The sequence below is a fragment of the Odocoileus virginianus genome, chromosome 29 (assembly GCF_023699985.2).
Source record: "Odocoileus virginianus isolate 20LAN1187 ecotype Illinois chromosome 29, Ovbor_1.2, whole genome shotgun sequence".
Lineage (NCBI taxonomy): Eukaryota > Metazoa > Chordata > Mammalia > Artiodactyla > Cervidae > Odocoileus > Odocoileus virginianus.
This window is the reverse complement of record NC_069702.1, coordinates 18,498,764-18,516,376: the sequence shown is the minus strand read 5'-3', so window position 1 is coordinate 18,516,376 and position 17,613 is coordinate 18,498,764. Positions and strand designations below refer to the sequence as shown.

Genomic DNA, 17,613 nt, shown 5'->3' with positions numbered 1-17,613 from the left:
CACACATATTTCCAAATTTTTTTATCCTTACTAACCTGGTAAAAGAAAGGTAATATTTCATTCTAGTTTTAATTTGCATTTTACTTACTATGAATGCTTTTGAGCATCTCTTCATGTGTTTAAAAAAAATCATTATTGAAAAACCCATTTTTTTTGGAGTAAATTAGTCTGTTTATGTTCATTAGCCATTTTTTATCTTTTTCTTATAAAAACTGTTCACATATATAAGAAATTAACAAGTTTTTCTCCCAGTTTATTATCTCTTTTTTGGCTTTATTTATGAATTTTTGCCATTCAGAAACTTTAGATTTTTATATAGTTAAATATTTTAATCTTTTATAGCTTTGGGGTTTTGTTGACTTGCTTAAAAGGTCTTTCCTATTCTGAAATTACATATTTTAGATTCCTTTATGTTCTCTTCTGGTATAAGTTCTTGAATCCTCTGATCTTTCAGTTCAGTTCAGTTCAGTTGCTCAGTCATATCTGACTCTTTGTGACCCCATGAACTGCAGCATGCCAGGCCTCCCTGTGCATCACCAGCTCCTGGAGTTTACCCAAACTCATGTCCATTGAGTCGGTGATGCCATCCAACCATCTCATCCTCTTTCATCCCCTTCTCCTCCTGCCCTCAATCTTTCCCAGCATCAGGGTCTTTTCAAGTGAGTTAGCTGATCGCATCAGGTGGCCAAAGTATTGGAGTTTCAGCTTCAGCATCAGTCCTTCCAATGAACACCCAGGACTGATCTCCTTTAGGATGGACTGGTTGGATCTCCTTGCAGTCCAAGGGACTCTCAAGAGTCTTCTCCAGCACCACAGTTCAAAAGCATCAATTCTTTGCTGCTCAACCTTCTTTATGGGTCCAGCTCTCATCTCCATACATGACCACTGGAAAAACCATAGCCTTGACTAGACGGACCTTTGTTGACAAAGTAATGTCTCTGCTTTTTAATGTGCTGTCTAGGTTGGTCATAACTTTCCTTCCAAGGAATAAGCATCTTTTAATTTCATGGCTGCAATCACCATCTGCAGTGATTTAGACTCTGAAAAATTGAGAACCCTAGAGAGCTTTTGTTTATGTAAAGTATATCTGCTGTTTAGTGTATTAGAAGTTGAAGTGAATAATTTAAAAATATTTATTAATTTATTTAAAGGTAACAATAATAGATCTGTTGCATATAAACATAAGTGACTTTTTTGGACATACCACGTGGCTTAGTTCATGACCAGGAATTGAACTCACATCCTCTTTAGTGGAAGTGTGGAGTCCTAACACTGGGACCATCAAAGAAGTCCCAGTTTTTCTAAAACAAGAAGTCTTGTTTTTCTAAATGGCTAGTTATTTGACTTGGCATTCTTTATTGAATTATGCATCCTTTTTCTCCCTATTAATTTGAAGCACATTATTATAGATTTCTGGACATAGTATTCTGTTCCATTAATTAGCCTGTGTATTTATGAATGTACTAATACTATGCTCTTCAAATTAATATAGCTTTATCTTTATAGTGTCTTATTATTAGCAGATCTCCTTACTCTTCATTACTCTTTTCTAAATTTTCCTGGCTTTTTGTTATATTTGCTTTCTCTCTCTGTCTCGTTCACACCCGCATGCATGTGTGCACACGCGCGCGCGCACACACACACGTCTTAATGTATCATTTTAAAGTTATTTGAAGGCCATCTTGACACTCCTTCATATGTCATGATGTGTCTCCGAAGAATAGAAACATTTTTTTTCTGTGTAACTGCAATACCATTATCATCCCTAAAAAAGTTAACAGTGATTCCACTGTAGAGTTTAGCAGCTGGTCCATATTATCACTGCCTCAGTTAGCTCAAGGATGTCTTTTATACCTGCCTTTTTCATCTTAAATAAGGAGCAACATTATGTGTGGTATTTGGTGATTATGACTCTTTAGATTCTTGTAGTCTAGAGGAGTTTCCTCATTCCCCCCGCCCCCAACTTTATTGTGGTATAGTTCACATACCACATTGTATGTAGTTTCCTCACTTTAAAAAAATACACTTTCGCAGCCAGTTAAGCCGACTGGGCTCTTTCCCCGTGGGGGCCCAGTGTGCAGCGGCTGCGAACAGCAGCCTCCTCGGCAGTGTGTGTAGCCTGCTGCCTCTGCAGGTTGCCCTGAGCGACCTTGGATACAGCTCTTTCCAGTGGACTTCCATGACTGGTATGCTCTTCCCAGTCTAGGCTCCAGACAGGTATGCGTGGCGCCTTTGGAAAGCCCTGGGGTGCACTCGCCAGGGTCCACATTGGCCAAGTCATAATGTCCATCCGCACTGAGCTGCAGAACAAGGAGCTTGTGATTGAGACCCTCTGTGGGGCCAAGTTCAAGTTCCCTGGCCACCAGAGGATCTACATCTCCAAGAACTGGGCATTTACTAAGTTTAGTGCAGATGAACTTTAAAACATGGTGGCAGAAAAGTAGCTCATCCCGGGTGGTGAGGGGTCACATATTGTATGTACAACCCTAATGGTGGCACTCTGGAAAAATGAGGGGCCCTGCCCTTATGAGAGCCTTGGCGCTGTCCCCTCCTTCCTCTGGCCCACCAATGAATCTTACTTTCCTGTCCAAAAAAAATATATATATATATATTGACTTTGAAGTTATTATATAGAATGTCCTTCATCCTAGATTTTTTGATCTACATGTTATGTAATTTACTTAGTTACACAGTCGTGTCTGACTCTTTGCAACCCCATGGACTGTAGCCCTCAAGGTTCCTCTGTCTGTGGAATTTTCTAGGCAAGAGTATTGGAGTGAGTTGCCATTTCCTCCTCCAGGGGATCTTCCCCACCCAGGGACTGAACCTGTATCCCTTGTGTCTCCTGCATTGGCAGGTGGATTCTTTACACTGTGCCACCTGGGAAGCCTTTTTTGATATATACATATATATTGTTAATTTATTCCTTAATCCCATAAATTCCTTATAAAATAGCAATTATAGCCAGAGGTTATATTAATTCAGGTTAAATTTTTTTCTAGCAAGAATACCTTATAATGATACTATGTAGTTGCTGTTGAATCACGTCAGAGAGTGAATACTGCTACCTTGTCCCACCGTTAGTGATTCTGAGTTTGTTCATTTAATTAAGGTAGAAACTCCATTGTAAAGGTACATTGGCCTCTTTGTCTTTTGTATGCAATTCATAGGGTGCTGCTTTAACATCACAAAAATTCTGTTTTCCAAATTCCTTTCCATAATTTAATATCTGTTGTTAATCCTTGCTAGATCACTCATTGCATGTAATATAAAATGAAAATGAAAAATGGTGAATTATTCATTCTTTGCTCCTTTTTTTTTTTCAAATATCACTGTGAACTTTTTCTCTGCTTATTCTTCTGCATGTAGAAGCACACAAAACTGTACATACAGAAACATGTATGTACAGAAAACATGTACACACAGAAAACTGTACATATCAAAAGTATACACTTCAGTGAGTTGTCACAAATGAACACCATCATGTAGTCAGTGTGCAGAAAAAGAAACAAAATACTACCAGCACCCTGAGAGCCTCTGTCCTGCTTTCTCCTAATCACTAGCCCTAACCCCCAACCTCTAATAGTGGTCATTAATATATATTGGTTTTGCCTGCTTCTTATATTTATATAAGTGAAATCATGTAGTACATATACTCTTTTTTTTTCTTCATATACTCTTTTTTTTTTTTCATTTATTTTTATTAGTTGGAGGCTAATTACTTCACAACATTGCAGTGGGTTTTGTCATACATTGACACGAATCAGCCATGGAGGTACATGTATTCCCCATCCCGATCCCCCCTCCCACCTCCCTCTCCACCCGATTCCTCTGGGTCTTCCCAGTGCACCAGGCCCGAGCACTTGTCTCATGCATCCCACCTGGGCTGGTGATCTCTTTCACTATAGATAATATACATGCTGTCCTCTCGAAACATCCCACCCTCGCCTTCTCCCACAGAGTCCAAAAGTCTGTTCTGCACATCTGAGTCTCTTTTTCTGTTTTGCATATAGGGTCATCATTACCATCTTTCTAAATTCCATATATATGTGTTAGTATACTGTAATGTTCTTTACTCTTCATATACTCTTGTCTTTCTTCTTTTGCTCAACTTTATGAAATTTATCCACATTGTTACACATATTTTGTTCATTTTGGTTGTTATGTGGTATGCCATTCTGTGAATATACCACATTGTTTATCCTATTGCCTTGTCATTGGCTATTAGTAATAGTACTGCTATGAATATTCTTGCATATTAGACTCAGTTTTTAAAATTTATTTGTGTGTTACAATAAATTATAGTTGTGATTCTTTTTGATGCTCAGGTTGTCCCAAATATAACCAAATTATGTCTTTTTGACATGGCCCCCTGTTAGTCTTTGAGTACCTGCCTGATATGTAGTATAAAAAGATGCCTTAGGCTCCTTTTGTATTTTCCCTGCCCCAGATGTGAAATCAGCTATTTTTTTAAGGATTTCTAGTTCCTCTTAATGAGGTTAGCAAGATCAGGATACTAGGTATGCTCGCTGATGGTGGGTGTCGTTGTCATTAGGCGCTTTCAGTATATAGAGCTAAAAATCAATTTAAAAAGAAAAAGTCTGTTCATAGTTTTATTTCCATTAGTTCACTTTTTAATGTCATCAGTTATCATGTGATTTTTTTACCACTTAAAGTACTCGAAGGTGTAAATTGAGACTATGAAAATCAGGTTTTCCATCTGAGAAATGTTTGTTCATCTTTCATCAATTTTTTATCATTATCAAAACTATGCATGTTTGTTACAGAAATATAAATAAGCAAGAAGAAGAAAATAGCAATCAGCTATAATTTGAGCCATTTGTGACATTTTGGCATATGATTGGTTCTCCATATCCATGGGTTCTGCATTTGCAAATTCAACCAACCGTGGGTTAAAAATATTTGGGGAAAAAATTTTTAGGAAGTTCCAAAAGCAAAATTTGAATTTGCTGGTGCCATCCAGAATTATTTACATAGCATTTAAATTGTATTAAGTATTACACATAATCTGGAGATGATCTAAAATATAAGGGAGGATATATGAAGGTGGTGCAAATAGAACATCATTTTACTTACGTGACTTTTGCATCGGCAGGTTTTGGTATTTATGAGGGAGTCTTGGAACCAGTCCCTGTTGGCTACTGAGAGAATGATTGTGTATCATAGTCTTCACAAATGAATATACAGCTGGTCCTTATTATTCACAGATTCCATGTAGATGAATCTTCCTGCTTGCTAAAATTTGTCACCCCCTCCCAAATCAATACTTGAGGTGCTTTTCTAGTCATATGCAGACATGTGCACGCAGAGCAGCAAAAAATCTGAGCCCCTCTACTTATATTGTTTCCAGCAGGTGTCAAACAAGGTGGTGGTATTCTACATTGTTTCAGCTCTCCTACTATAAACAAATGTCCTTTTTTGTGGTCTATGTGATACTCTTCACATTTTCATGCATTTGTTGATGGTTTTTCTGTTTTTAAATGGTCCCTAAGCATAGTGCCATAGTATTATCTTGTGTACTCAATGTGGGAAGTCTGATGTGTCTTATGGAGAATATACATGTGTTAAGTTAGATAAGTTCTTTCAGGCATGAGTTATAGTATAAGCCATAAGTTAAGGTGTCTTTAAACAAACACACAAGACAAGATTACATGTTGACCAGCTGACAAAAATGCTGCGACCAGAGGCTCATAAGAGCCTAATCCTGTGTCAACCCTAGGAGCAGCAGTTGAGTATTCACTAATTCACTGTTGGCAGCGACTTTATAGGACTTAGCTGCTACAAATAAGGAGGGTCAACTGTATATTTTAGTAGGCAAAAATGCAGTCTAAGAACGATTGGTTTTCATTGAAAAGAGAGTGAGAATATTTGATGCTCATTTGTTTCCCTTAGGACAGCAGCGTTCTCGGATGCTAGCTACTCTTTTTAAGGATGAAAGGTGCCAGCAGCTTGCTGCTTACGGAATCCTAGAGAAAATGTACCTAGATAGGATCATCAGAGGAAATCAACTTCAAGAATTCGCTGCCATGCTGATGCCTCACCAGAAAGCAACTACAGCTGATGGTAATGACTGCTTCTTATAATGTGGTAGTGAATCTTCAGGTCACACTGGTGGAACATATGTTAAATTTGAAGAGGCTTGATATCTTTCTGTAATATTTGTATCTAACGCGTGATAAAAAATGAATATTGACTGAAGATGAACATCATACTTGGACATGAGCTTGAAATATAAGGGTAGACCTATTGGAAAGCATTTTTTGGAATATTTTTTGGAAACTGAAAAGGCAGAAGAATTATAGGCTAGGCTTATAGCACCCGATTTTTTTAAAAACTCAAACCGTTTGGTAAGTACCTTAATGAATTTTAAACATCAGTTTGTAACAGAGCATAATTACCCAGTCCTGTTTTAGATAGAGCAAAATTTGGCACAGTAGCTTGCACAAGCTCATTAAAGGGTAAGTGTTTCCAATAAGAATAGAGCTTGGTGTTGTGTTTCCTGCTCTTTGCTTAAGTCAGACTGTCTTTGCTGGGAAAGAATTTTGAATAGATGCTTGTTTATAATATCAATAATTTTATATATGTTTATCTATAGAGATTTTAAGGTAACTTATAACAATAGCACACATGACTAAAAATATAGATGTAGACCACTAGAAATACGGAAAAGGTCAAAACAGACATGCAGATCTGTTAAACACATTGCCTTGGATTCACTGTCATCCCATATTGAAGAGAATCTAGCTGTATAGAATTATTTATGTAAGATTTGGCAAAAAGGTATATATACCTCACCAGTCACTGCCCTAGTTCCCAGATTTACTGAAGCAATTATATTGATCTATTGAATTTCTTTTGTTTAATTGTACATTAAGAAGCAAATAAAGTAATTATTATCTTTCTTTCTAAAGGAGATAATTTATTCTATAGGATATTCTTTATGCAGATAGTGAGAAAAATTCCATTTCAGTCTTAGGATTAGTTGTGATTCTCCCAAGCACTTGATTTAATTTAAGTAACGTGAGTTGATAAACTGATTGATTTTCTTAATTTGATAGGCTGCTGGAAAGTTTAAAAAGTTAAACTTGTAGCCCACCTGTAATGGGTGTGTTTTGACCATTGCTATTCTTCTTTTTCTTTTGTAATTTTAAGTTTCTTGTCTCCTGTGTATTCTGAGCAACTTTAATAAATTCTTTTGCAGGAAGTTATCTGATAAAAGCTAAATAAGTAAGAAAAATTTTCCAGAACTGATGTAGTTAAACTTCAGATTTGACTTTGTGCTTTCTGGCCAAAGAAAGAAAAAATAAAATCAGATTACTCTTCTAAAATGAGGGATTCTAACTAGGATCTCTGAGAATGCAAATGATTTTCAAATTTCTCACAGGAGACTGTATATAGGACAGGTATTTTGTCATCTTCTTCCATTTTAGCCTTTATTACTTTATTTTTCTTGACCATCTTTGTTTATTGTCATTACAACCCCTAGGCTAGCACTCTTGAGACATAGTGTTGCTGTTATTACTACAATTCAGTGGTTTTAGTATATTCCCAGGGCTTTACAGTGTTACTGCTAAGCTGTTTTCTGCTCTGTAGATTTGCCTATTCTGATCATTTCATATAAATGGAATCATACAATATGTGATCTGTTGTGACTGGCTTCTTTCACTTAGCTTGATGTTTGCAAGGTTCATCTGTGTTGTAGTGTATATCAGTACTTCATTCACTTTTATTGCCAAATAACATTGTGTTACCTCATTTTATTTCATCAATTGATGGACATTTAGGTTCTGCTGTGAACATTCACGTGAAATTTTTGTACGGACATAGGTTTTTAATTTTTTTAATTTTTAATTTTCTTGGATGTATATCTAGGAGTGGAATTACTGGGTCATATGGTAGCTAATTTCTGTACAAACGGAGAAGGCAATGGCAACCCCCTCCAGTACTCTTGCCTGGGAAATCTCATGGACGGAAGAGCCTGGTAGGCTGCAGTCCATGGGGTCGTGAAGAGTCGGACAGGACTGAGCGACTTAACTTTCACTTTTCACTTTCATGCATTGGAGAAGGAAGTGGCAACCCACTCCAGTGTTCTTGCCTGGAGAATCCCAGGGACGGGGGAGCCTGGTGGGCTGCCGTCTATGGGGTCACACAGAGTTGGACACGACCGAAGCGACTTAGCAGCCGCAGCCTGTACAAAAACTTTTACATGAATGTTCACAGCAGCGTTGTTAATAGCAAAACGACCTAAATGCCCATCAACTGATAAAGAGGTGTGTTGCAGTCCCTGGGGTCGTAAAGAGCTGGACATGACTGGGCAACTGAACAACAACAGCAACGGCAACATGGCCCTATGTTTAGTCTTTTGCGGAGCTGCAGACTGTTTTCCAAAATGACTGCCCCGGTTTACATTCCTATGTGTGAGGGTTCCATTTTCTCCATATTTTCTCCTACAGTTGTTATTATCTGTCTTTTTGATTATCTTCATACCCACTAGTCATCCTAGTGGGTATGAAGTGTGGTATCTTGTTTTATGGTTTTGACTTGCATTTCCCTGAGGGCTTAATGATGTTGAACACCTTTTTGTGTGCTTATTGGCCACTTTTAAATTGGGTTATTTGGTTTTTTATTATTGCATGAATTCTTATGTATTCTAGATGTTATCATTGCCAGATAAATATCTTCTCCCATTGTGTGTGTTGTTTCTTCACTGTTGATGATGTCTTCTGAAACCCAGAAGTTATTAATTTTTATGAAATCCAATTTGTGTTTTTTTCTTTAGTTGCTTGTGCTTTTGTTGTATCTAAAAGGCTGTTGCCTAATCCAGGGTCATAAAAAGTTGCTGTTTTCTTCTGTAAGTTTTATAATTTCAGCTCTTACATTTAGGTCTTTGATTAATGTTGAGTTAATTTTTGTATGTGATGTTAAGTAGGGGTCCAACTTTATTTTGCCTGTGAATATTCAGTTGTCCTAGCACCATTTGTTGGCCTCTTATTTCCCCACTGAATTACCTTGGCAATTTTGTTGACAATCAGTTGACTGTAAATGTGAGTTTATTTCTGGACTCTCAATTCTATTCTGTTAGTCTGTATGTCTGTCCTCACACCAGAATTCCCCAGTCTTGATTGCTGTGTCTGAGCAATCTGATTTTTGAAATCAGAAAATTTGAGCCTTCCAGCTTTGTTCTTTTTCAAAATTATTTTGGCTCCTCTGGGTCCTTTGAATTTCCGTGTGAATTTTAAGATGAGCTTGTCAATTTCTGTGAAGAAGCCAGCTGGGATTTTGTTAGGGACCACACTGAGCCTGTAGATCAATTTGGGGAGTTAACAATATTAAATCTTCCATATTTTCCTATTTATTTAGGTCTTTATATTGGAAAGTGGCTAAGAGAGTAGATCTTAAAAGTTCTCATCACAAGAAAAAAATTATAACTGTGAGGTGATGATGCTAGTTAATTAAACTGATGATGATCATTTCACAGTATATACATATATCAACTCAGTGTGTTATACACCTTAAATGAATATAATGTTACATGTTAATTATATCTCAATAAAAGGGAAAAAAAGGATTGGGTGAGCCCAACAGTCTAACACTTTCAGGATGGGGCCTTAGGTCCAGAACTCTGTCAGGCCCTCTTTTATCTTTCTTAGGGGAGGATCCTATGCCTGATATCTCACAAAGGGATTTTGCCTTCCAAACATTTCTCACATTTGCCTCAGTACAGTGCGTGTGCAGTGCCCAGAGGAACAGAGACATTCCCATTGCTCTGTACGTTTTGACTTATCAAGCTTACAGAACAGATTGCATGATTGTTTTGCTGCTGCTTGCTGATGAAATTTGTGCTTATAGCAAGAGAAGAGAAAGTAATGAAACTGCTGACTAGTCTAAGGAAGCAAAACCCCAAATCCAGAGGACTAAATCTGTTCAGCTAATAAGTAACTACTTGCCAATCATCTTCTAAATTTTATTTTTATTTAACTGTTTGTTATAAAAAATGTATCAATTAGAGCATTTTGGTTGCTTTTAAAATTTTGATAAGAATAAAGACAATGATTATGAATTATTACATGCCTGGAAATTTTTTTTAAAAAAAGATGTGTCTTTTAAGAGTGTAAACCTAGTTTCGAAGTTATAACTTTCTTATTTATATTTAAGGTTCTAGCATCTTGGACAGAGCTGTTATTGAACACAATTTATTGTCTGCAAGCAAATTATATAACAATATTACCTTTGAAGAACTTGGAGCCCTTTTAGAGATTCCTGCAGCTAAGGTATTTTCTTATTTGCAATACATAAAAAGGAAGTTAAGAGACTAAATCATTGATATAAAGAGAAAATAAAACACATACAGTTGGACCTCAATATCTGTGGATGAAAAACTTGTGGATATGGAGGGGGCCAGCTGTATTCACTGTACTACTCCATTTTATGTAAGGGTCTGGAGCCTCCATAGATTTTGGTATCCAGGGCCCTCATGGAACCAACCCCCCATGGGCTGATATTGAGGGATGACTGTAATTGGTAAATACTGGCAGCTGTGACAAAAACATACATTAAAAAGCCTCAGATAAATGGAAATAAATTATTTGAGTGTTAAAATAGTGCTATAATGGAATTAATTGTCTCTGGTTTTTAAGTTGTAATTTATGGTAAAGTAACCTAGAATGAATTTAGTGGTTTCTGGTTTTTAACTAACATTTGCCTCACTTCTTTCTCCTGCCCTCTAATGACTGTGGTAATATTCTAAGCTATTCTGTTGTAACTTCTGTGGTTGATTTAACTTAAGAAGTTGCCTGTGTTATTGGGGAGTTGATTTCATTCTTAGTCATGATAAAGTTTGGTTGGCTGTGTATAAAATCTGGAAAAGTGCCAGTATTACTTAGAGGGTATTTCAGGTGTCATCTACAAAACATTCTTTTAATTTTAAATAACATAAAAGCAAGCAATCAACCTTACTTTTACTAACTTGTAGACCTTGAAGTCATGTAATTATGATCACATCCCCTTTTATCTGTTAGAAAATACTAAATTAAAATTTCACTAACAATGCCTTTACATGTATGCATTTATTACACAGTAAAGGCAGTGGAACAATTTTGGAACCAAGGCTTTAGTTACCATTAATAGATGGCTTGCTTCTTCGACTTTGAGGTATGATTCCTTGCCAAGACTAAGGGAAGTGAATATATTTTTAGCAGTAAATGCTAGTCACAGTCTGTTCAGGAGTGAGTTAGGATTGATTATGAACATGTTCAGAATTACTGTAATGACTGTCACAGCCCCATTTCCTTAACAGACAGTAAACATGAAGTATGTCTTTAGGAATTAGACGGCCTTCTGCTCCCCTTTAATTGTCTTTTAAATCCTTTCATTTCTCTTTTAAATTTGAACACTCTTCCTCCTTTCAGTTTTTCCTTCAAAAGAAATTACTGTCTTAAATAGCCTTGGGGTTGATAAACAATGTGAAAACTGAAATGAGATAGAATAAGAAAAGCTACGGATTTTTTTTGAGGTGTCAATCCCAGAGAGAAGAATAATTGTGAGTTTGATTTTGAGCAGAGAGAAAAATTGCTAAGAGGGCTAAGTGCTTGTTCAAAATCTAACAAGAGAAACAGATTCCAGTTAACGTAAAATAATGGATTGTATGTGGAAAGAATTGGGGGATTAAATAGTCAGATTTCCAAGATTTCTTTTGTAATGAATGGCAGATGAACACATATGTAAGGCTTAGTGATGGTCAGCTAACCCAAGAGTTTTCCGTTCTGTTGATGAGCATATGTGAATAACTTGCTATGATAATTAAAATGTCTAAGAGTTTTGGTGTTTTTTTTTTGTTTTTTAAACAGGCAGAAAAGATAGCATCGCAAATGATCACAGAAGGACGTATGAATGGATTTATTGATCAGATTGATGGAATAGTTCATTTTGAAAGTAAGAAGTTTTGCTTGGTTATAGCATAATGAAATGACAGTGTTGTGTATTTGTGATTAAAATATGCTGAGCAATTGCTGAGCATCTTCCTTTGACCCAGAGTCTTACTACTGGAATGAACTTATTTCCCAAAGAAATTGTTGTTGTTCAGCCACTCAGTTGGGTCTGACTCCTTGCGACCCCATGGACTGCAGCACGCCAGGCTTCCCATCCTTCACCATCAGCAGGAGCTTGCTCAGACTCACGTCCACTGAGTCGGTGATGCCATCCAAGCATCTCATCCTCTGTTGTCCCCTTCTGCTCCTGCCTTCAGTCTTTCCCAACATCAGGGCCTTTTCCAGTGGGTCTGTTCTTCGAATCAGGTGGCCAAAATATTGGAGCTTTCCTTTAGGATTGACTAGTTCGATCTCCTTGCAGTCCAAATGTAAAGGAGAAAAAACTGAAACTGAGATTGTTATATTCATTCATGTACTCACCAAACATTTATTGACTACATACCATGTAACGGGCATGTAGAAAGGACAGTTGCATTTCCTATTCAACAGCTCACTAAACTGATGGAGGCAGACAGAAAAGTAGATCTTGCGACTTTCTCATTTATTTTAATACCTCCTCAGCCCCTCTTCCCACCTCATTTGTGCCCTGGACCTTATTTACCAGAACCATTCTGCTTGGACAGTTGTAACTTGAAATATCGCACTCTGTCCGTGGCCTTTCCCCAGCCTTTCTAGTGATCTTTCTCAGGTACGTCTGCCTTACCTCTTCCTTGACCGCACTGAAGCCTTTCATCTGTGACTTCCACTTTCTTCCTGTCATCCTAGCCCTTTAAGATTCTTTTAATTTATTATTTTAAAAAGTTATTTATATCTGGCTGTGCCAGGTCTCAGTGTGGTACGTGGGATCTGGGATCTTCAGTCTTCATTGTGGCATGCAGGATCTTTTTATTTTTTTTTTTAAGTTGCAGCATATGAACTCTTTAGTTGTAGCATGTGGGATCTAGTTCCCTGACCAGGGATTGAACCCGGGTCCCCTGCATTGGGAGTACAGAGTCTTACCATGGGACCTCAGGGAAGTCTCCCTTTTTAAAGTTTTGCCATTCTTCCTATCCAGCTTAGAGTTGGTTCATCATTTCAGTTACTCTTTCACAGAGGCCCAGACCACTTGCCTGCTAACTCTATGTTCCTGCTGGCCAGCAGGTCTTCACCTTGAATGACCCCATCCTTCGGCTTTTCCAGGCCTGTCCTTGAGTAGCTGAACTGGGGTTGCTGGAGGAGAGTCAGAGTCCCAGATTGGTTGATGCCACTGCAAATCCAGGTTCCTGGGTTCTCAACACTGCCTGGGACTCTTCATATATTTCTCTAGTCCACTCTTTTTCCCTACTCTGCAGGGACTGTTTCAGATTTCAGTTTCCTGAATCTCTGACTTTCTTGTCCTCCTTCATTCAGGAGAAAACTGCATTTCTGGTTCACAGGGAGAAGAAAAAAAAGCTATTCGTGTGAAATTATCTTAACTTCTTTATCAGATTTATAAACTCCTAAATATGAAATATAGATTGAATTCTGTCTTTTTCTTCTTTCGTGTTATACTGGAGATGGTTTCCATCTCTCTTTCTAGTTCTTTCACTTGGTGTCCCTTCTCTGAACGCTGCCACTCCCTACCCCCTAAAGAAATCTTTTTAAAGAACTTGAGCTTAGCAATTATTTTGTCCATTTTCATCCTTTTTTCCCCACCTCTGTTGGCTTCTTTCTATCAATATTTAAACATACTGGGGTCTCTTCTGTTTTAGTAAAATCCTTTTATCTTTCAGGCTTCATCTTGGCTTTACATCATACCAAATAGGGTTGACCACTTACTCCTTTTTGATTGCCTCCCACCCTCTTGACTTGTCTTTCTCCTTCACCCTGTTCTATTTCTCCTCCTTTTTCTCCAGGTATTCTTCCCAGCCATCTCTGTAGACTCTGTCGTGGTTTGCATTTAAATATTGGGGCTGCTTAGGACTTACTCCTCAGCCTTTTTCTCCTCACTCTGCTGAGTTACCCTAGTAACCTAGTACCCTCTCATCTACTCCTATTGATCCATCTCTGTGCAGACAGTACTTAGATTTCTAGCATAAATCTCTCTTCTGAGGCCCAGACTTAGAGGCTCTAATTGAATTAGGTGTTTCCCACCTGACTGTTTTGTGGGCGTCTCAGAAGAAACATACCCAAAACCACATTCACCATTTCCCCTCCATGCCTGCCTCTCTGAACAGCCAACCAGCTATCCAGAACTAGAGTGTTCATTTTCTCCAGCACCCTTATCCTTGACCCCTTCTTTTCTCTGCTGCTCAGAATCCTTTCAACTTTCTGTCTTATGTGTATCTAGAATCCACATACTTTTCTTCATTTGTTACTGTCACCAGTCTATTCTAAGCTCCCATACCCCCTTCTGGGCTTAAGAAATAGCCTCTTAACTTTTTCTCAAGTCTGCAACTGCTCCTTTCTAGTCCCATTGCCCTCCTATAGCCAGAGTGATCATGATCTTTGAAAAATGCAAACAGGCAGAAAAAAGAAATAAAAACCAAATGATTCAATGTTACTCTATTCCATTACATGCTAACTGAATGTAATTCCCCATTGAATTCCCAATTGAATGGTTTCCCCATTGCTTGTAGAGTAAAATTCTGCAGTCTCCAAAAGATCCACATGATCCTTAATGAATTTCTCTTTCCAGTCCAGCCCACAGGGCTTTGTTTTCTCCAGCATTGTAAGTTCCTTCCCACATCAGACATTCCAAAATAGCCATCCCTTCACAGCCAGCCTCTCCAGTCATCTTCTGTTTGTCCCTGTGTCTTAGTTTCAACAGTGTTAATCAATAATGATTTTCCTGACTCCTCAGTTTAGGAGTAGCTCTAAGTTATATGTTCTTGTCACCCTGAATTTCTTGCTAGCATTAATCATAATTATTTCCATTTCTGTAGCTCTTTGTTTAAATGCCTGTTTCTGTTACCAGGCTCAGCTTCCTAGTGATCAATATTAAGTGTTTCTTGTTCTCCATGGTATGTCCAACATCTTTTCCAGTGCCCTGCCTATTGTAAGTGGGAAATAAATAATTATTGAATTAACAAATACAGTATATGATGAATAGTATAGCAGAGGGGTCACCAAGTAAACGAGCAATTTATTTATTTATTTTTTAAAAGAACAATTTAATGTTTGCTAACTTGATAGAATATGAAATATTTTCCTTTCTAATTTTCTTAGATTAAAAAAATTGCAATGGTAAATTTGCTCTTATTAAGAAGTAAATTTACACCAATGACTAAAGGAAGAGCCTGTAATATCTTTTCAGTTTCTCTTGCATTCCTCTAACCCTATCTGTCTGGCATAACTAGTATCAGTCTGAAATCTTGTCTGTCTTTCTACATACTTGTATAGACACTTAAAAAAAGGTACATAGGGATTTTAAAAAATGGCGTCATACTTTAAAGTACATACTATTCTACAAAGTGTTTTTTTTTTAAGTTAATGTACTGTGAACATATTTTCAAGTCACTAGATATAAAATCTAATTTATTTGTTTTAATAGTTGTGTAGTTATTTCATGGAGTTCAACTATTCACCTGCTGATAGACATTCAGGTGGTTTCCTTGTGCTAATCTTTAAATCCTGGGACACTTAGTTCTCTCGAACGACGTCTCAGAAGTTGCATACTTTGATGCTTCAGAGGATATATGTATTTTGATTAATAGCTACTACCAGTTTGTTTTCCAGAAAGCTGTAGCCATTTACACTTCCACCAATATGGGAGAATGAATCTTTAACAACTGGATATTCTTTTTCTTTTTATCTTTTGCCAGTTGTTGGGGGGAAATACTGCATTATTGTCTTACTGTGCATTTCCTTGGCACTGGTGAAGTTTAAATCTTTCCATGTATTGGTCATTAGCATTTTCTTGTCTGTGAATTGATGTTATTTTTTCTTACACATTTCTATCCTTTCTCCTCCATACCTTTCCTATTTCAATGTTACAGATACTTTTGTCATTCTATCAGTTGTGTTTCTATTAGGCAATGTGTACCATAAACCCTAACCCCAGACACATTTAAAAGCTTATTTTGCAGCCAAATATGTCCATTTTTAATTTTATGACTTTTGTGTTTTCTGTATTAATTAAGAAAGTCTCCTTCACTTTGGGGTTAAATTAATATTTAAATTTTATTTAATATTTATTGTTTTATATTTACAAATTCAATCTGTAGTTCATTTTTGTGTATAATTTTCAGTCGTGGTCTAGCTGTTTTTTTTTTAAAGATAGATTGCCAATTATGTGTGTATCATTTATTAAATAAAACATCCTTTCTGATCTTTGGAGTGTATTAGGTTTTAAATGGTGCTAGTTGTAAAGAACCCGACTGCCAATGCAGGAAACGTAAGAGAGGTGGATTTGATCCCTGGGTCGGGAAGATCCTGTGAAGTAGGGCACGGCAACCTACTCCAGTATGGTTGCCTGGAGAATCCCTTGGGCAGAGGAGCCTGGCGGGCTACAGTCCACAGGGTTGCAAAGAGTCAGACACAACTGAAGTGACTTAGCACGCACACAGGTTTCACAGATTAATTTGGATCTCTTTTTGTACTCTTTTCGGTTCCATGGGTCTGTAACAATATTAGGTAATAAATTTATAATAGATTCTACTGTTGATAAAGCAGACCCTATCCCTCCACTACTATTTTTTAACTGAGGTGAGATGCACATATGTGAGATTAATCATTCCGTATCATTTAGTCTGTTTACAGTGTTGTGCAGCCACCACCTCTGCCTGATCCCAGAACATTTTCATCTTCTCAAATGGAAGCCCCATGGCCCTTAAGCACTTACTCATACCTCTCTCTCTCCAGCCCCTGGCAACTAACTTCTGTTGTCTCTGTGGATTTACCTGTTCTGGATATTTGATATGAATGAAACCGTACAATATGTGACCTTTTGGCTTCTTTCACTTAATGTAGTGTTTTCAAGTTTCACTCATGTTATAACATGTAGTCAGTACTTTTTTCATTCCTTTTTAAGGCTGAATAATACTTAGTTGTGTAGATATACTATAATTTTGTCTGTTTTTAATTTTCAAAATTATTTTGGCTATTCTCAAACATCAATTTTTCCATATTAACTTTAGTAATTTTATCTTGTTCAGGAAGCAAAACAGAGAAAGGGGGATTGTCTTGGAAATTTCTTTAAATTTATGTTTTAATACTGGACTGATATTTTTAAGATATTACATCTTTTCCAGCTGGAAATATGATTTGTATCTACTCAGGTTATTTTATGTCCTTTATTAAGATTTTATAGTTTTTTTCCCTTCATTAATTCTGTGCCCAAATTTGTAATTGTTGATGCTGTTTTGGGTGGAACTTGCCCCATAGTTTTTCATTTCTAACTGCAGATTGCTGGTGTAGAGAAAAGCCTGCTAGATCATGAGGTTTTTTGTTTGGAGTTTAAATATTAAAGTATTTTTTAGAGTCCAGTAGAGACAGTGTGGAGTAGATAAATAGACTTACTTTCCCCAGCAGGTGGCAGTGTCTTATGAAGGTATAAAGTGAAAGAAAGTGAAAGTCGCTCAGTCCTGCTTGGACTCTGTGACCCCACAGACTATGCAGTCCATGGAATTCTCCCAGGCCAGAATAC

General features: G+C 37.2%; 1 protein-coding gene and 1 non-coding gene across 3 annotated transcripts in view; both read left to right on the top strand.

Moving 5' to 3' along the window:
* The window catches only part of COPS4 (COP9 signalosome subunit 4), a 40,801-nt gene that overhangs the window by 22,332 nt on the left and 856 nt on the right, over window positions 1–17,613 (top strand). Inside the window, exons 7-9 of one of the 2 annotated variants that reach the window (XM_020892862.2) lie at window positions 5,914–6,084; window positions 10,177–10,292; window positions 11,868–11,952. In XM_020892862.2, the coding sequence (XP_020748521.2) occupies window positions 5,914–6,084; window positions 10,177–10,292; window positions 11,868–11,952 (372 nt within the window). The remainder of the gene's footprint in view (window positions 1–5,913; window positions 6,085–10,176; window positions 10,293–11,867; window positions 11,953–17,613) is intronic. The other variant, XM_020892863.2, reaches the window with a different exon arrangement.
* LOC139032099 (small nucleolar RNA SNORA70) lies at window positions 2,029–2,162 on the top strand. The gene has a single exon (XR_011484644.1). It is a non-coding gene; the product is annotated as a small nucleolar RNA SNORA70 (small nucleolar RNA).